The 17,659-nt window shown below is 41.2% G+C and overlaps 1 protein-coding gene across 1 annotated transcript; it reads right to left on the bottom strand.

Annotated features, from left to right (window-relative positions):
• Positions 1 to 2,460: 2,460 nt before the first annotated feature.
• Positions 2,461 to 16,671, bottom strand: Arglu1 (arginine and glutamate rich 1). The gene is made up of 4 exons (XM_090341896.1): positions 16,276 to 16,671; positions 9,936 to 10,161; positions 7,535 to 7,618; positions 2,461 to 3,316 (listed from the first exon to the last, which is right to left on the bottom strand). The coding sequence occupies exons 1-4, from the start codon at positions 16,632 to 16,634 to the stop codon at positions 3,152 to 3,154; spliced, it is 834 nt and encodes a 277-aa protein (XP_090198022.1). The 5' UTR covers positions 16,635 to 16,671; the 3' UTR covers positions 2,461 to 3,151.
• Positions 16,672 to 17,659: the final 988 nt, after the last annotated feature.

Genomic DNA, 17,659 nt, shown 5'->3' with positions numbered 1-17,659 from the left:
AATAAATGCACTTAAATTTAAGTGTTTGGCAATCAACATTCGTACCAATCGTACAAATATCTTGACACCACATGCACACTTAAGCAGTATCACTTTAGTTATTTCAGATTGGGGGAGAGGGAGGACTTGCCATATCTTCTGATCAACCACTGGTTTGGGAAAATGACTATTAAAGTTTAAGGTCCAATGAAGTATATTTCTTAAGTTAAATTAATGAGAGCTAAAAGGACCTATCAGTGGTTTGCAGGACATTCTCTTATCTGTGTTAAAATGACCATGCTTACTTATCAAGGTTTCAAGGAAATATTCTGTGGGCATAAGTAATACAGGGACCCTAAAGTTTGTATTTCTCTGAAATTCTCCCTTCTCAGTATTTCCTAGGTCCATTCTACTCACATAACTAGAGATAAATAATATGGATTGTGTAATACAATCTAATCATCAGACAATGCAAATCAGTTACAAAACAGAAGATATACTGTATTATCAAATGTGAACAAACTACATTATTGGTCATGGACAACTGAATTCCAAGTAGAACTATACAAAAACAACTACAAAATAACAAAAGGACTCAAAGCAATACTCATGGTAGCATTAAGATTAGCCTATCCTCAGCATTTCTCATGGCCAGTAATGTAAAACAGATAATTACATAAAACCATGTATCCTGGACTGAAAGCCAGAAGCTAAAAGCTAATAAGAAGCTTGGAGAATACTTAAGGGACAAGCAGAGTCCTTCCTCCATATAAAATACAGAAATACATATAAACAAAACTAGTCAGGAGTCTGTGCTTACTGTACTTTGGGGAAATGCATGAAAAACCATGAAGGCAGTGTTGCTTTGCAACCATGAAGGAAAGAATATAAGTGCCCAGAGTGCTGCACACCAGCATAAGTAGAGACCCCGTCTGATTTGCTACTCTTAAGGAAAAATGGACTAGTTCAACTTGTAAGTCCCTTCCCCTATTTGGAACATTGAAGAGTCCTGACACCAGGCTAATTGAAAGGTTTAGTTTATGCAATCAACAATTTTGCAAATTCCACAATAGAAATCGCAATTAACTACATGTCTTAAATGGGTCATAAAAATAAACAGTCATTGGCTAATTCTATGTGGCATCAAGAATACCCTAAGAAAATGAACTTCAAATGAAAGTGTATTTATAAATTAGGGAATATGTTCATGTTTACTACTGTTAGGGAGAAAAGTTGTAACTTATAAAATGTATACAAAGGCAGGGGAAACAAATGAAAAAACAATCTACTACATTGCTGCAGCACAGAAGACTGGGAGTCTACTAACAATTCCATCCATTCCTGTGGCCTAGCAGAAAACAGTAGTGAAGGTCTCTACAGTCTTCCCACAGCAAGCAGATACTGCAGTGTCATTAAACAACACATCATGACTTGACACGTGACAGTTAATTCTTTTTTAAATTAAAAAGCTTACATAAGCCAATTTCAAGTCCAGGCTACGTTCTTTAGATACACTGGCATAGTAAAAACAATTTTTAAATAAATACGAATATACAACTTAGGAACAATAAATCTGCATCCAAGTTACAGTAAATTGTAAAAATAATGAATTCTTACAGCTACCCAATATATAAACGATGCACATCCAATCTTAATTCTCCAGGGAAACAAGTCTGATTAGAGTAAGCAGTTATGTTATTTATGACACAAGTTCTCACTACAAGTCATACCTATTTAAAATGGTATCTTTAAAGATATTGAAACTGATTTTATTATTCTTTACCATACTGAAGACCTCAAAACAAAAGCAGTAACAGTTTTCTTAGCATGCACACACAAAATAATCTACTATTTGGTCATTTCACTCAGGTTTCCAGAGTGATTTCAAAACTACCAGGGAATATTTTTTCTACTATGACATGTTTACGTACCACAGGTAGCGTTTTTTATAACTGTATTACTGTCTTAAACATTTTAATACCAATAGACTTACAAGGATGAGGCAGATCTTAGTGTATAAAATGGTAAAGTCATCTGTATAATTTCACATGCATAAAAGGTGATGATTTTTAAATGTTTTGGCCCCTCCAAATAAACATGCAAGGATAATTTGACTGGTTTAGCCTTTTAGAACATAAAAAAGTGAGATTCTGATGGACCCTTTGAAAATGAAAAGTAATCTAATACTCTATAATCTGTATGTGAATTTTTCAGTCTATATAAGTATAATTTGTGGTTAATACCTTATTCCTAAATCAGAGGCACAAGCTTAAGGAATCTTAAAGGAAACACTTGATGTAATTTTTCTTGTTACTTGTAAAAAATAGCCATTAAGTATGAATTCATAAGTATAAAGTACATATATGCCCTACGTATAAACGAGAATATAGTATAATGCTAAGACTTCTAATTAACCATCAAAAAGGAAACCACCCACTTTTAGGACTTAACAGAACTTTAAAAAAAAATTACTTAAGCATATGAATTTAAGACTTTACTTTATTCAGCAAAATCATTTATTTACACAATGGGGAATGCTGGTTTGATTTTGTCAGTGACGTAAACACGAGCTGAACAGAGGCAATACTGACTGTCCACATGAATTCTGGGTACCAGAGCTGTCCAATGGTTTCCTTACCTGCATCAGGAACGTCAAGGGCGCCAGCATCACAAGGACACTGGCGTAACAATACACTGCACAGGTCCACTCACACCCTGGGATTTCCAATGCAATCACCAACCTTTCCTTTTCTTATAAATGTATAAAAAAACAAAAAGTCAGCACACCCAGCATTATGGATGGAGTAAACAGAGTATAACTCTGAAGTCAGTGGCCAGTAAAAACCTTATCAGACCATTTTATAGTTAACAAAGTGATCTGCTCTTTTTCAGACCACCAAAGTAGAACCTAAACAAGTGAAAAATATAGCACTGTTTACAATACAGCAATGATCTGATAAGGATTTGACTCTTAATCAAAGTTCAGGGAGAAGGAGGAAGAGGAGGGGGGGAATAAAAGGGATTGCAGAGCATAGCCCCTATTAGAACAAGCTAACTTTTCAGATTTTCCAAATTAAAAAAAGAAAAAGAAAAAAAAAAAAAAACACTTCAACATGAAGCTACAATACAAAGTTTTTCCATTTTTCTTTGTAAAAAGTTCAGAGTTTGTGATTCAATCCTGGGTTTTTAATGAGAAGGACAGTTTTGGCCTGGACTTCCCCTTGCCCAGGATAATTTTTTGTTCTTCTTTTTGTTGTCGTTGCCGTTCTTGCTCTAGTTTCATCCTTTCCTCATGAATCTTTCTTTGTTCTTCAACAATTCTTAATTGTTCTTCAGCCTGCAAGTTAAAATAAAAATCTGTAAATTTCTATGATTTCATTACCTTTAAATATTGTATCTTAAAACTAGATCATAAAGGGAACAACTGATAATCTGTATAATACAAACAGATTTCTCACCTAGTTTTCATTTCAGACAGTAAATAGTAGAGGGAGAAGAATTAAGTAAATGAGAAAATACCTGTACTTCTGTATTGGGTAGTGGTCCTGGGTCCTGGGGGGCTTGAACCCCAGGTCTAGGCACTGTCCCAGAGCATCTTTTTGCTCAAGGCTAGTACTCTACCATCTGAACCACAGTGCCATTTTCCTGCCTTTTCCTGAGTAGTTAGTTTAATGGTTATCTAAGTTTCAGGGACTTTCCTGCCCTGGCTGGCTTTCAAACATAATCCTCAGATCTTAGCTTTCAGAGCAGCTAGGATTATATGCACAAGCCACCAGGGCCCCAGCTCTGTACTTCATTTTTATGAAAGTAGTTCCTTTTAAATTCCTTCAATCTCAAGCATCCGAATGCCTTCTTGCATTCTACAGATTTCCTCACTTTACCAAGAGAGTAATTCAAGCCATTCTGTTCTCAGTGACTTATCCATCCATCAATCATGCCTCCCAAATGGAATCAACTAAAGATTGCTTTGAATGTCCTATCTAGAGATGGAGAGAGGAGAGGACAAGTATAGTGCAGAGCTCTCTCAACAAAAACTCAACTTCTAATGTGAAAAGCATGAATACTGTGAATATGTGCACATTTCTACGTTCATGAACTATAAAAGGATGAATAAATATAAAACTAAACACTGCATAGCTGTTAGGAAAAAAGAAAAAAAAAAGGAAGCAACCAGGGGAAAGCCTTTGTCCTGAAAGGAAGGCTTGAAAATATCAAGTATATGTAAGTGAAATGACATAGTAGTAAACAGTAAAGTAACAACCATCAGATAAGAGTGCATTATGTTTTTGCAATCAGGGGAGAATAAAAATGATCTTTATGTTCAGATTTTCCTGAGGATGCTTTCCAGGAAAAATACATAAATATATATGAATATGCCTTCTAGAGATGGGATAGAGAATAGATGAGAAAAAGCAGAGGCATTTTCTTTAGAAAAAACTGATTGCTCTATTCGTATCTCAAATCTCATTTCCCATCAGTTAATCTTGTAACCCTCACATCATTTTCTAACTTCAACATTAATTTTATTATATATGTATGTTTGTATGCACACACACACACACACACACGCCAGTCTTAAGGCTTAAACTCAGGCTTGGGCACTGTCTTTGAGCTTTCTCATGGCAAGTACTCTACCACTTGACCCACAGCACCACTTCTCGTACCAAGGATTCGTATCCTGGGCTTCGTGCATGATAGGCAAACATTCTACACTGGGCCACACTCTGGGCCACGTTAACTCAATTCTGACAAGTGCTTTACAGGAAAACTATTTGGGTTGGATTTGGGATATTAATTAGAATCATTCAGAACTAGAGACACCTCTGTATTACTGTCACTTTCCTTTTTCATATAGTAAAACCACACCAAAAAAAAATCTGTACTACCAGATGCAGCTCTTTGAATTTTTTTTCTTTTTTTTTTGCCAGTCCTGGAGCTTGAACTCAGGGCTTGGGCACTGTCCTTGAACTTTCTTAAGGTTAATACTCTTCCACTTGAATCACAGCACCACTTTCAGCTTTTTCTGTGTATGTGGTACCAGGGAAATCGAACCCAGGCCTTCCTGCATCCTAGCCAAACACTCTACCACACTAGGCCACACTCGCAGCCCTCAATGTTTTTTTTTAATGCCAGTCCTGGGCCTTGAATTCAGGGCCTGAGCACTGACCTTGGGCTTTCTCAAGGCCAGAGCTCTACCATTTGAGACACAGCACCACTTCTGGCTTTTTTCTATGTATATGGTACTGAAGAATCGAATCTGGGTCTTTGTGCATGCTAGGCAAGCACTCCAACACTAGGCCAAACTCCTGGCCCCTCTTTTTTTTTTTTAGTATAACTGTAGGGGTAATGAATAGAGAAGTTACATTTACATTCGTCAGGTACTCTTTCAATTTTCTATACCCTAACTGTTATCTTCCTTACAGTCCCCCACCCCTTTTCTGTGGTCTTGGTCTTTTTCACTGCTTTTTACATACTGAGGTTTCCCTCACAGACATGTGTACCAGTGCTCCTGATTCTTCTTCTTCTCTTATTACTATGAGACCTTCCCTCCTGGCTTCCTCTTTATCTATGTATCTCTCACCAAGTTTATCAATTCTCTACTTTCTGAGAACTGAATAATTAATTAATACCATCTCCTGATCCTTTAGTGCCACTATATTCCAATATACTCGCCAATGTCTAAAAATTGTTAAATGGATGCCTCACCTATACTATCATAAGGCTGTGAAAATAGGTTACTTGTCACCATTCACGAACAAGTCCTTCACTTACACCACTTACCTGGTGCTTGACGCTCATCTGAAATCACAGACATGTCCATTTGGTGTAATCAGGGCCCTCCCCAAGGTTGACAGGCACCACTTCCAGTTTTCCGGTAGTTAACTGAAGGTAACAGTCTCATGGCTGGCTTTGATCCTCAGATCTCAGCCTCCTGAGTAGCTGGCTTCTATGTTTAGTTTTATGGAACCTCCATACTACTTTCCAGAGTGGTTGAACAAGTTTATAATCCCACCAACAGTGGATTAGGGCTCCACACCCGGCTATCTACCACATTTTTAAAAAGGTGTCCCAACTTCCCCTTTTAAAAAAGTATGAGTCAGGCTGGACGAGGTGGCTCACACCTGTAATCCTAGCTACTCTGGAGGCTGAGATCTGAGGATCACAGTTCAAAAGCCAGCCTGGGCACTAACGTCCCATGAGACCCTTATCTCCAATTAACCACCAAAAACCTGGAAGTGGCACTGTAGCTCAGTAGCTACTGTAGAGCAGTAGCCTTGTGCTGAAGAGCTCAGGTATAGTGCCCAGGCCCAGAGTTCAAGTTCCCCTATAACCCGCCAAAAAAAAAAGTACTGAAGTTTGAATTCTGATATTTGAAGTACTGATGTTTACCAAGAATTCGCTGTACTATGCTGTTCACCATCATATCTCCAGTGTTATCTTTTATGAAAAATGCAGTATCTTTTAAGAACAGAGCAGGATCTAGAATCAACTCTCCTATTATTTTTAATGGGATCCACTGTTGATTGATCCACTGCATTGTTCTAACTGTATGTATACTGTTTTTACTAACATTTAAAAAATAAAGTAAAAATATAAGCCAAATAAAAAAATAAATCTTGCTCTCCCTTGCATAACAATGTGACTTAGCAAGGAATACTTTTCTGTCAGCACATTCTACTCTACTCACAAACCAAGAGTCCTGTGTCTTTTTAGTCCGTGGCTCTAAGTACCGAAAAACAATTACACCACACATATCCTTGGTAAACTTCCTTCCATCTCAGATACTTTCATTTTGTACAAAAATCGATTCCCTTATGATGACTATTTTCTTCCATTTTGAAGCATTTCTCTACAAGCTGTTCTTACGCTGTCTTTTTTATGGTAACTTAAAAAGTGTTCTACATCCTTTACATCTCTTTATCATATACTTTAAGTCTGTGTTCCTAGTTAAAGGTGAACATGTTCAAGCTGGGTGACTGATAACTAGAATAAAATGTAATACTGTTTTGATTAATTCCAACTTTCTGTTGCTGCTGATAAATGTTTAGGTATAGATGAAATATGAGCGAGGTTAGGACAAAATTGGTGATTTAACTTCCCTAGGAAACCTGTTTATTTTTTGTTTTGCTTTGTTTTTGTTTCTGCCAGTCCTAGGCTTGAACTCAGGGCTTGAGCACTGTCCTTGGACTTTCTCAAGGCTAGAGCTCTACCACTTGAGCCTCAGCACCACTTCCGGCTTTTTTTCCCCTATGTATGTGGTACCGAGGAATCGAACCCAGGACTTCTTAGTGCGTGCTAGGCAAGCACTCTACCACTAGGCCAAACTCCCAGTCCCTAGGAAACCTGTTTTAAAACCATTGCAAATATTGGAATTCTCTGCATATCGGAGGTGAAAATCTTATGAGTCAACTCTTTCCACCCTTGTTTCAAATCAAAAACCCTTAGTAGGTAGGTAGATCTTATTCTCTCCTCTAACCCTACTCCCCGCCCCCGCAAATATAAAGCACAAAACCATTCCACAAAATATGGGATAAAAATAGAACAAAAAACTCACCAGTTTGGCTTGTGCTTCTGCAATTTTTCGGTTATTCTCTTCTAGTATTCGTTCTAGCTCCTCACGCTTTGCCCGTTCTTCCTCCTAAAGGGGAGGACATGTTAAGATGTTAGAAAAACAAAGTGTTTACTTTATTGATAAATATTTACTAATCTTCCTCTGAACTTTTGATCTGACTTACAGGGTAGCTTTATAGCCACCTTCCATCTGACAAATGATAAACTGCGCAGTCACTAAAATTGGTTTCTAGCACTAACTTTACATCATCCCTCCCAGTCCAAACAGCAACCGACTAAACCCTCCCTAATGATAAGTTTCCTGGCCATTATTACTAGTACTTTAATATCACACAAATCAACAAGGACAACTACAAAACTGGATAGTATTTACCAAATTAAAAAATAATATATAAAATATAAATAAAGTGAATATTTGTCTCACCAATTATGTATACCTACGTATTCTTTACCTATACTCCTTTAATCAGCATTAAAAGTTGAATATTTACTGTCTTGTCCAGTGTCCTGCAGAGTGTGCTCCTCGGCTGCCATACGCGCCAGCTTCCTCTTTAAAATGATTTGTACTGTTAGCTTGGCATACCTGCATCAGCAGCTCAACCATTTATAAAGAAACAACATACAAGGAAGGCTGAGCTGAGGAATGCAGATGTTTATGGTAAGAAGGAACAAAAAATGTAATTCATCATTCCTAAGGCAAACAATTAATAAGAAAAATACATTTACTGTTAGTGAAAAATACAAATGGTAATCCATACTTCATGGAACTAAGGGCTTCTTCCATGGGGCAAATGGACTTAACATTCAGATGTTGACAATTTCTAAAGGCAGCTTATATATTGTCCTCTACAGTCTGAACTGAAATTCAGGAATCCGGGGGATGCACAGTCAGGAAATAAAATTCTGTCATCTTTTATTCTTGGAGAATTTAATGAAATTCTATAATGCAAAACTATATGATTGTTTGGGCAGTGTTCGGATCACAGCATACATAGTCAAATGATTTTAATAATTGGAAAGACTGTCAAGAGGATTGTGTCCGTGTAAAAAAAACAAAAATGTTAATATGAAACAAAAAGTAAATGAAGAGAAAAAAATCTTACTATGATTAATAACTCGCTACAAGATAGCACAGTTACTCCAAAAAAATCCTCATTAAAAGCACTGTTATAAAAAAATTATGTGTATACATATATATATACATATATATATATTTTCAACTTTTACAGTGTCTGTGAAATCAACTATAAATATAGGCATGTCTACCTAGTTAAAGTCAGGACAAGGGAAGATGCATTTTACAAGCAAAGTTTACTAGAAAGCAGAGATTTAGTACAATGTCGGCTTGTCCCCAGTAATGTCAGGATGAGAAGTGACAATGAGCCATGTGCTGCTTCAAGTCAAACATGTTAGGTAAGAGAAACAGAACTGCAGGACTTCCTATTGCCACACCAATGGTAATCACATTCACTACGCAAACTCTGTGGAGGGGCACTTAGTGCGGTCAAGTAATTTGCCTTGAGTGTTTCAGTAACTTTCACCAAGTGATAGGATCCTGGAGTAATCAGTGCAAACAAGCCATAAAGCTTCAGTAGCAAATTACTGTCTCACAGAAAGACATTTTCAACTTCTGCTCCAGCTGCTGATAAAACAAATCATGTGTTTAGCTCGACTCCAGACAAGGACAACCTGTTCCTTCATAACTCTCTAGAGAAAAAAAGGAGTTGTTAGTAGACACTAAAAAAGTGGATGAATCTGGACATTTTTTCCTAAAAAAGATTCTTTGAAACACATTAAGAAAATGGAGGGCCTTAAGATCAGACAGATTGCTAGAATTAGTCCACTGTGTCCAAGGATTTAGGAAGGGGTGAGAGATAAAAGGAGGAAAAAGAGGGGTGAGGAAAACCCTATTTATCAAAAGCAGGGATTGTCACTCCATGTTTGGCCCTGCTCTTTTCCTCTGACTGCAGGCAGAAAGCCTCCCACAGTCTAGGTGAGAGTGACAAACAGAAAAGAATACACAGTCACAGGTGGAGTTGTTTGTAAACCTTTCCCCTTTACCACTCCCTGTCTCCCCCAACTCTCCCAAAAAAGAATGTAAGTCCTGCAGCCATGGCAAAAGTTTCAAACACTTCTCAAATATGTAGGCCAGTTCCATTGAAATCAAAGAGTTTCCTCAAGTTTTATAAAAAGTAACTTTTATGTATCAGTCAGCACTACTGAATAGACTAAAAAATTAACTTTCTTTGCAGCAATGTAAGTTTAGATGAGAAAGGAATTAGATAAGTCTGTATTCCATCTCTTTCTGAACTGAGCAAGAGGCACACCCAACACTGAAAGTTTTGCCATGGACTGTCTCTACTGTCCCAACGACCGAGCGTTACCTCTCTGGCTCTCTGTGCTGCTAGTTCAGCTTGTCTCTGTCGCTCGAGCTCTTCGAGCAACTGCTTTTCCATGATGCGCTTGGCTTCCTCCACCCTTCGGAGGACTTCTCGCTCAATCTCATCTTTCCGTTTTTCCAATTCTTCCTCTACCCTTTTCGCCACCAATTCTTCCACTCTTCTAGCGGTTTCTTCCTCGATGAGTTTTTCTTCTATTTCCTGCTGCCGGCTAATAAACAAAGTAGAAATAGCTTAAAATATTTTAAAATATCTTAAGGAAAACAGAACTAGTTTTAAGGTTATCAAACTACTGAGCCATATTTTATGTATTAATAATTAGAATTCATTTTCACATTATCTCAAAGAAACTACTTACCAATACAGAAATTCAAGGAAATATAAAATACTGCCAGGCATGGTGGCTCGTAATCCTAGCTACTCAGGAGGCTGAGATCTGAGGATCAAGGTTCAAAGCCAGCCCAGGCACAAAAGGACCTGAGATGCTTATCTCCAATTCACCTCTAGAAAACGGGAAATGGGGCTTGGCTCCAGGGTAGGGTGATAGCCTTGAGTTAAGGAGCTCAGTAACATGGTCCAGGTTCAGGGGTAGGGCAGTAGCTTTGAGTTGAGGAGCTCAGGGACAGCACCCAGGCCGAGTTCAAGCACCATGACCCACCAAAAAGGAAAAAAAAAATATATATGTGTGTATGTATGTGTGTGTATGTATATATATGTAAATATATATATAAAATCTTTCTACCACATTGTAAATATAGAAAAACTGCTATATACCAAGAACCTAGTTTTCACTCAGAAACTAAATCTGAAACAAAAACCTTTTGTTATGAAGTTTATAATGAAGACAGTTTTAAAATCAAATTTGCTTATTCGTCAATCAACCCACTCTATGGGTTTAGCTACAGAAAAGTCTATTATGTCAAACAATCTATTATATCTTGACAATTCTAATATACTGAATTCATGTCCCCTTTCTTAGTAAAGACAGAATACAGACATGAAGAGATTCAGATGGCTGGTGTAATAGAACTGTGCAGCTGTCACTGAAAATAGACAATTTATAATGTGAAATTTCTATCTCCTGGGTCTTTCTGATTTTTTTGGTTGGTCATGGGACTTGAACTCTGGACCTGGGTGATGCACCTCAGCTCTTCAGCAAGTGCTACCACTTCCAGTTTGTAGGTAATAGTCTTGACACTTCAGTGCTCACACTGGCTTTGAACCGTGATCCTCAGATTTCAGCCTCCCAAGTAGCTAGGATTACAGGTATAAGTCACCACACCCAGCTTGTTTTTGTTTTGTTTTGTTGATTTTTAATTAAGGCTTCTCTAGAGATGAGAAAGTAGAACAGTGACAATACATTTTATTATTGAAAAGTTCAATGAAGCATATGACTACTGACTTATTTAAATATTTTGATGTTAAATCTATTTGCTTAAAGTAAATTTTTGTGCTGAAACTATTGATATTCATCAAGGTATTTTCTTGGAAATCTTTCAGGTTTTCTATCAGTGATACCCACTAGTCACGTGGCTAGTACAGGTGTCTCAAATATTTTCACTTCATTAGGTGTTGATGGATAGTATTTTGGATAAGCTAAGTCTAATTGTTTTTCTTTAATTCAGCTACAGGAAATTCTAAATTGCATATATTGTTCACAATGTATTTTTTCTAGTGCACAACATGCTGACAGTAATTTGTGCTGAATTTATGAACTCAAGAGGCTCTTACAAAGTACTGAACTTCAAAAGCACCCTCTTATTAATACTTAAACATTTTCACAATCTAACAAATTAAAACAGAATCTGTAACTTTTATCTTTTGCCAACTCTTCTGACACAGACACACACACACAAAGAGTCAATCTCTGGGTGGCTCAACTCCTCACCTATTCCCACCCATTGCTCTTTTTCCTCCTGTGCTGCGATAGCATACTAATAGCAATGGATCAACAATGAAATCCATTTTGGTTTCTACATCTTTCTTCCAAGCAGGCAGTAACGAGAGAATGTTGATTTTTTGTTTCCTCAAGGTCCTAGATGTTTAGAACAAACAAGTTTTGTTTTGCTTTGTTTTTTAAGTGGTATGAAAGACTTAACTAATCCCCTTTCCCTTTTCAACCTCCAATCATACAGGATTTGGATTTCAGTAGCCTTTCTTTTACCTCAGCAGTTCAAAGAAAGATGTATCTTCAAAACTAAATATAAACTATCAAAAGCATCTATGGAAATTCAACCAATTTCTATGAAGATAAAGGACTCACAATTTTGGAATATGGATGGGTATTTGAGGAGTAATAATTCACTTCTGCGCATGTCAACTTTTCATGTTTATTTAAAACATACACTACACATAATTGTATCAGCTGATACAATATATATTAAGTCAATACATGTAAAGAAGCCTAAAATAGAAAACTTAATCATACAATGATCAGCATTAGATAGAAAAGTATACCTATATTCTCAAGTATAATGTATAATGCAATATTCCTGAGAATAATGTAAAATAAAACCAAGTTAAATGTTCCATACAATGTCAGAAATAGGATAAGATCCTATATTTGTCACCAGGAGAAAAGTTCTCAATTAATCAGTGACTCTGGAAAAATCAAGAGACCTGATACCCATTCAAGGTTTTGTCAAGGACAATGGCTACCATTTCTAAAGATTTGATCAGAAAGGAGAACGCCAGCAAGGTAAATTCAGCCTATCACAGGCACAGCCAAAGCAGCATGGCAGTCAGCTGCATGTCCTCTACTCCCAGGATACCCCACCTTGCAAGGGGCCCAGGATACTGGTACAAGGGCTAAATAAGAACCTCAAGTTTTTAACTGGGAATGACATAAGACAATGGTCTCCATTTTTCTGGGTTGAAAAGTCATAATAAACCTAAAACTTTTGTGCAAACTCAATTCGACTATACTTCCAGGAACTGCTTGATCATTATCAGTCATTAAATTTTAGTATTAGCAAGTACTAAATACTATGTCAAGAGTTTGACACAGCTTCATCTGAATTAGCCATTGTTCTGGTGAGGTGGGAATTAATCCTTTCATTTTTAATGAAGTTAAATCTAAAAGTTTTAAAATTAATGGGCTCAAGTCTATATATTGTTGAGCTGTGGTTAAGAACCTTGATTGACACCAAAGCTAATGACCTCAAACACTTTATTACCCTATCGTGTGCAAAAACTGAGGCAAAGATAGACACAATATAAGTAGTAAAGAACGTAAGTAGTTAAGAACTGGCAAAGGTTCCCTCCACTTTGTTAGGTCCATGCGCTTTGTTTCAAAGTACCCAGCTCAAAAACAGTTCCACATACTGTATTTGTTCATAAAACTCTTTTCCTTTCCTTAAAATGCAGTCAGAGACAGTTATATCTGCTTGTAATCTCAACTACTTAGCAGAAAGGAAGATCAAAAATAAGGGGCCACCCTCCCCAAGGGTAGATAGAGCCTATTTCACAATCAACCCAGGAGTCTTTGAACCAACTACTTTCCTCTCTTCATATTCTTCCATCTACTACATGGAATGGGTTATTCCACCAACTACTGACTCAAGTGAAGCCTGCTTCTGGGCCTTAGCACCCACTAGCCTTAACATCAGTATATCCTAAAATAGCACCCACAGCGAAAGTGCCAAGAACTCCTTTTGTTCTTCCTCCTCCCGACCTCCTCCTACTGACAAAGGGTCTTGAATTTTTGCACAAGTTAAATATTTGGTGCATAAAGTGTAATAATCATATTGCTATAAACACAAGAGCCATGAACACTTTCCTTACATTCCACATCCAACTTTATGTGTTCTAAATGGCTCTTAATTCTGTTCCTCTTTTTCAAGTACTGCCCCAGACTCAGCTTACTTTTAATTCAGTCCCCACCCAGTATAAGCCTATTTAAATACAAGAAGGGTGGGGCTGCCATTCCTGTTTCTACTATGAGAATCAAAATTCCTTCAGGTAGAATACAAGATCCTCTTCCAACTCCCAGCCTCCACCTGCACCTCAAGTTACTCTCTACCTTTCATCCAGAACTCCATGCTGTGGTCCATTTATCTCCATCATTCAACTTACCACCATTTCCTTTCTAGATCTTTATTTGGGAATGGGTACACTCTTTTGGTCCACACATATTTTTATACCTAGACTAAGTAGTCTTATCTTATATCTTCATTCCTTAAAGCAACCAAATACTTACCCACCCAGGATGCTTTCTTTATACAGCCTTAACACTAGCACTGAATTTTTGAATATTACCTGTGTTTTAGACAGAGCTAGGTCTGAAAAGGGGCCAATCATCTTCCTATTAATTGGACCTAGCACTTATTAAATGCTCAATAAATACTAGCTCAATAAAGAAACAGACTTGTCAAGTTACAACTCCCCTCAACCATTTCAATGCCCAGTGTTTTTAGTGTTTCTAAGGCCTCAGACCCCACAAACCATAGTTTTGCCTTGCCTTTCTGCTTCTCAACATAATGCAGTTTGTTTCTCTTCATGTAAAATGGCATATCTGTGGTTGCTCTCTAGATCTCTGCTGTTCACTTGTAACTTACTGGCAGCTTTTTAAATTATTCCTTTTGCTTTTCCTACACATCTTTTACTCTCCAGTGTAAGGCAAGTCATATTCTTCACAGCACTGTTTGGGTTTCCCATGGCACAGGTTACCTCAGTGGTGTCTTGAAGCTCTATGTATATGTTCTACTGAGAGTTTTTCGAGAACTACTGTTTTACAGGTACAGGAGTCTTGTTCAAGGTGCAAATGCTGAAATCTATACATAAAGGTTTATGAAACAATTGGTTTACCTTTGTTTTCATAGTCATATCACTAATGCTGACATTGCCACTACTGACAATTCTCACTATGGCAAAACTGAAAAACTTGAGTGTTTCATAGATAAATTGACAGTAAAACAGCTGCAGCCAGCACCTCTGTAATCAAGGTGTGCTAGAAAATCTACACTGCACAAAACCCCTAAACTAGTTCCACATCCATTAATTCCTTTCAGGAAGACCACCTATCCATTCCTGCTCAGGCTTCATGGCACTTTCTAAACGTCAATGAAGTGAACTGCACTGACATGACTTAAAATATGGAGTTAGTCTATCTATAACTACTTTTCGATATATGGATTTTTGGAAGTTGAAAATCCAAAGTATCATGGTTAAAACAACTTTACTTAGGCAGCTGAAATCTGAGGATCAAGGTTCAAAGCCAGCCCGGGCACAAAAGGACCTGAGACTCTTTTATCTCCAATTAAACTCTACAAAACAAGAAGTGGGGCTTGGCTCAAAGGTAGGGTGGTAGCCTTGAGCGGAAGAGCTCAGGAATAGCACCCAGGCTGAGTTCAAGCCCCCAGTCAGACAGTCAGACAGTCAGACAGACAGACAAACAGACAGACACACACACACACACACACACACACACACACAAAATCCTATGTAGAAAACCCAAGTTCATTCACCTGCATTGTGCACACCTACAATGAGATGCAAAGGCCCCCTGTAAGGTGACTCAAACCATGTGATGAGCTCCCAACAGAACAAGTGAGTACCCTTCCTGGAACTGACTTTTCCCTACGCGGGAACACTCAATTGCATGAAGTGTGGGGGGGCATCTATCTGGGGGCTCAGGACAAGCTTCCCTAGCTAGCTACTAAGGAATGCTGAGATCTGAGGACTTCAGTTTCAAGCTAGCCCAGGCATACCAGTCCCAGAGCCTCTTTCTTCATCAACGAAAAGCAGGAAGTGGCGTGGGGGGGGGGGGAAGCACGTGGTGGAGCACTTACTAGCCCTGGGCAAAAAAAAAAAAACAGTTCAGCGCAACTCTCAGTATCCACAGCCACCCCCTCAAAAAATCTGCATACAAGCAAGACCAAAGCCAAGTATTCGTCCTTCTATCGTTCATACTTCATTATCTCCTAAATCACCAGAACGACAAATGGCAAAGGGGAAGGAAAGAGGATTCCACAGGCTTCGTGCGGGGGGGAAGGGGGGAGGAGGATAAGAAAATATTTTTTTAAATAAGATTAAAAAAAATAAAACGAGATTTCTTTCTTCCCGTGATGAGTCCAATGCACACACTTTAGGGGGTGCCCATCCCGAGGTGTGACGTCGGCAAGCGCACGGGGGAGGGGGCACCTCCGGGGGGGAGGGGGCCCCACCGGGGGGGAGGGGGCGGCGCGTCCGTCCCACCCGGGCCCGCAGCCGGCCCCGCACCCCCGCGCCGCGCGCACCTCCCGGGCCGGGCTCGCGACTCCACCCCGTACACGCTTCCGTTCTCGCGCCAAAACCGCTCCCTCCCTGCTCCCGCCGCCCCGCTCACATCTTCCGCTGCCGCTCGAACTCGGCCTTCTTCTCCTCCTCCTCGCGCTTCTGCTTCTCGTCCAGGCTGCTGCGCTTGCTCACCGTGCGCCCGAAGATGTCGATGCGGTCGGGCGGGGACGAGGCGCGCTCCCGCTCCCGCTCCCGCTCGCGCTCGCGCCGGGACGCGGCCGTGGTGGCCGAGCGCGAGCGCGAGCGCGACTCCCGCCGCCGGGTGCGCTTGCTCTCCCGGGACTTGGAGCGCTTCCGCACGCGCTCCTTGTCCCGAGACCGCGAACGGGAGCGGCTGCGCTTCTTGTTGTGTTTGCTGCTCTTGGCATGCTTGGAACGGGATGAACTCCGGCTCCGGGACCGACCCATCTCCCCCGACGCGAGCCGCGCCTCGCCAACCGCCGGCCTGGCCCGCGAGGCCGCCTCCGCCCGCCGCCGCCGCCGCGCGCTCGACGTCGGAGGAGGCACGAAGGCTGCCGCCCGGCCGCCCGCTGACCGTCTGCCGCTCCTCGGGGACGCGGGGGAGCCGCCGCCGCCGGGAAACCGCCCTCGACGGGAAGGCCGCGACGCGAGGAGTGTCTAAGATGGCAGCCGCGGCAGCACCGGCCGCCCTTCCCACAAGGCCCCGCGCGGAGCGTGCCGAGGCGTGGCCACGCCCCCCGGCGGGCGTGGCCACGCCCCTCCGCGCGCGGCCCCGCCCTCCCGACGCTGCTGCCGAAGGCGGGGCGGGCGGCCGCCGAGCGCGCTCGGCTCCCTCCGCCGCCTTCCGAGCGCGCTCGGCTCCCTCCGCCTCCTACCGAGCGCGCTCGGCTCCCTCCGCCTTCCCGGGGGACCGCCGCACGGAGCTCGGCTTTTCCCGCCACTCGGGCCGGGAAGCCTGCGGGGGGGTTGGTGCACGGACTTGGAAATCAGCTGCATTTCGGGGTGACCCGGGCTGGGGGCGTGGCGGGCCCCCCCCCCGGGACTCCCAGCCCGGGGGTCGAGCGTTGCAGACCCCCCCAACCCCGGAGGCCTGCGGAGCCTGGCGGGAGGCCGGCGGGAGCCCGGGGACAGCTCTGGGCTGTGCTCCCTGTTTGTGGCGGGGCCTGGGGCCTGAACCCGGGGCGTGGGCCCCAGCTCCTCCTCCTCCAGGGGTTGGCGGGTGGGCCGAGGATGGGACTTTTCCTGCCTGGGTTGGCTTTGAACCGTGATCCTTGGCCTTCTGGAGGGGCTAGGATGGTGGACCTGCGCAGCCACACCTCCACTCCCGGCTTTTCTTTTATTTTTTTTCTGGGAGATCCAGAGGAGTGAGCCTGATCTGGGGTGGGGGGGGGGGGGGGTGTCACTCAGCTAGGATGTGGCAGAGCAGGATGTGTTCCTAGATCCAGGATGCCAAGTCCTTGCCCAGAGCCAAC

Source organism: Megascapheus bottae, chromosome 11 (assembly GCF_031878675.1).
Source record: "Megascapheus bottae isolate mThoBot1 chromosome 11, mThoBot2.hap1, whole genome shotgun sequence".
NCBI lineage: Eukaryota > Metazoa > Chordata > Mammalia > Rodentia > Geomyidae > Megascapheus > Megascapheus bottae.
This window is presented reverse-complemented; position numbering and strand designations above follow the sequence as displayed.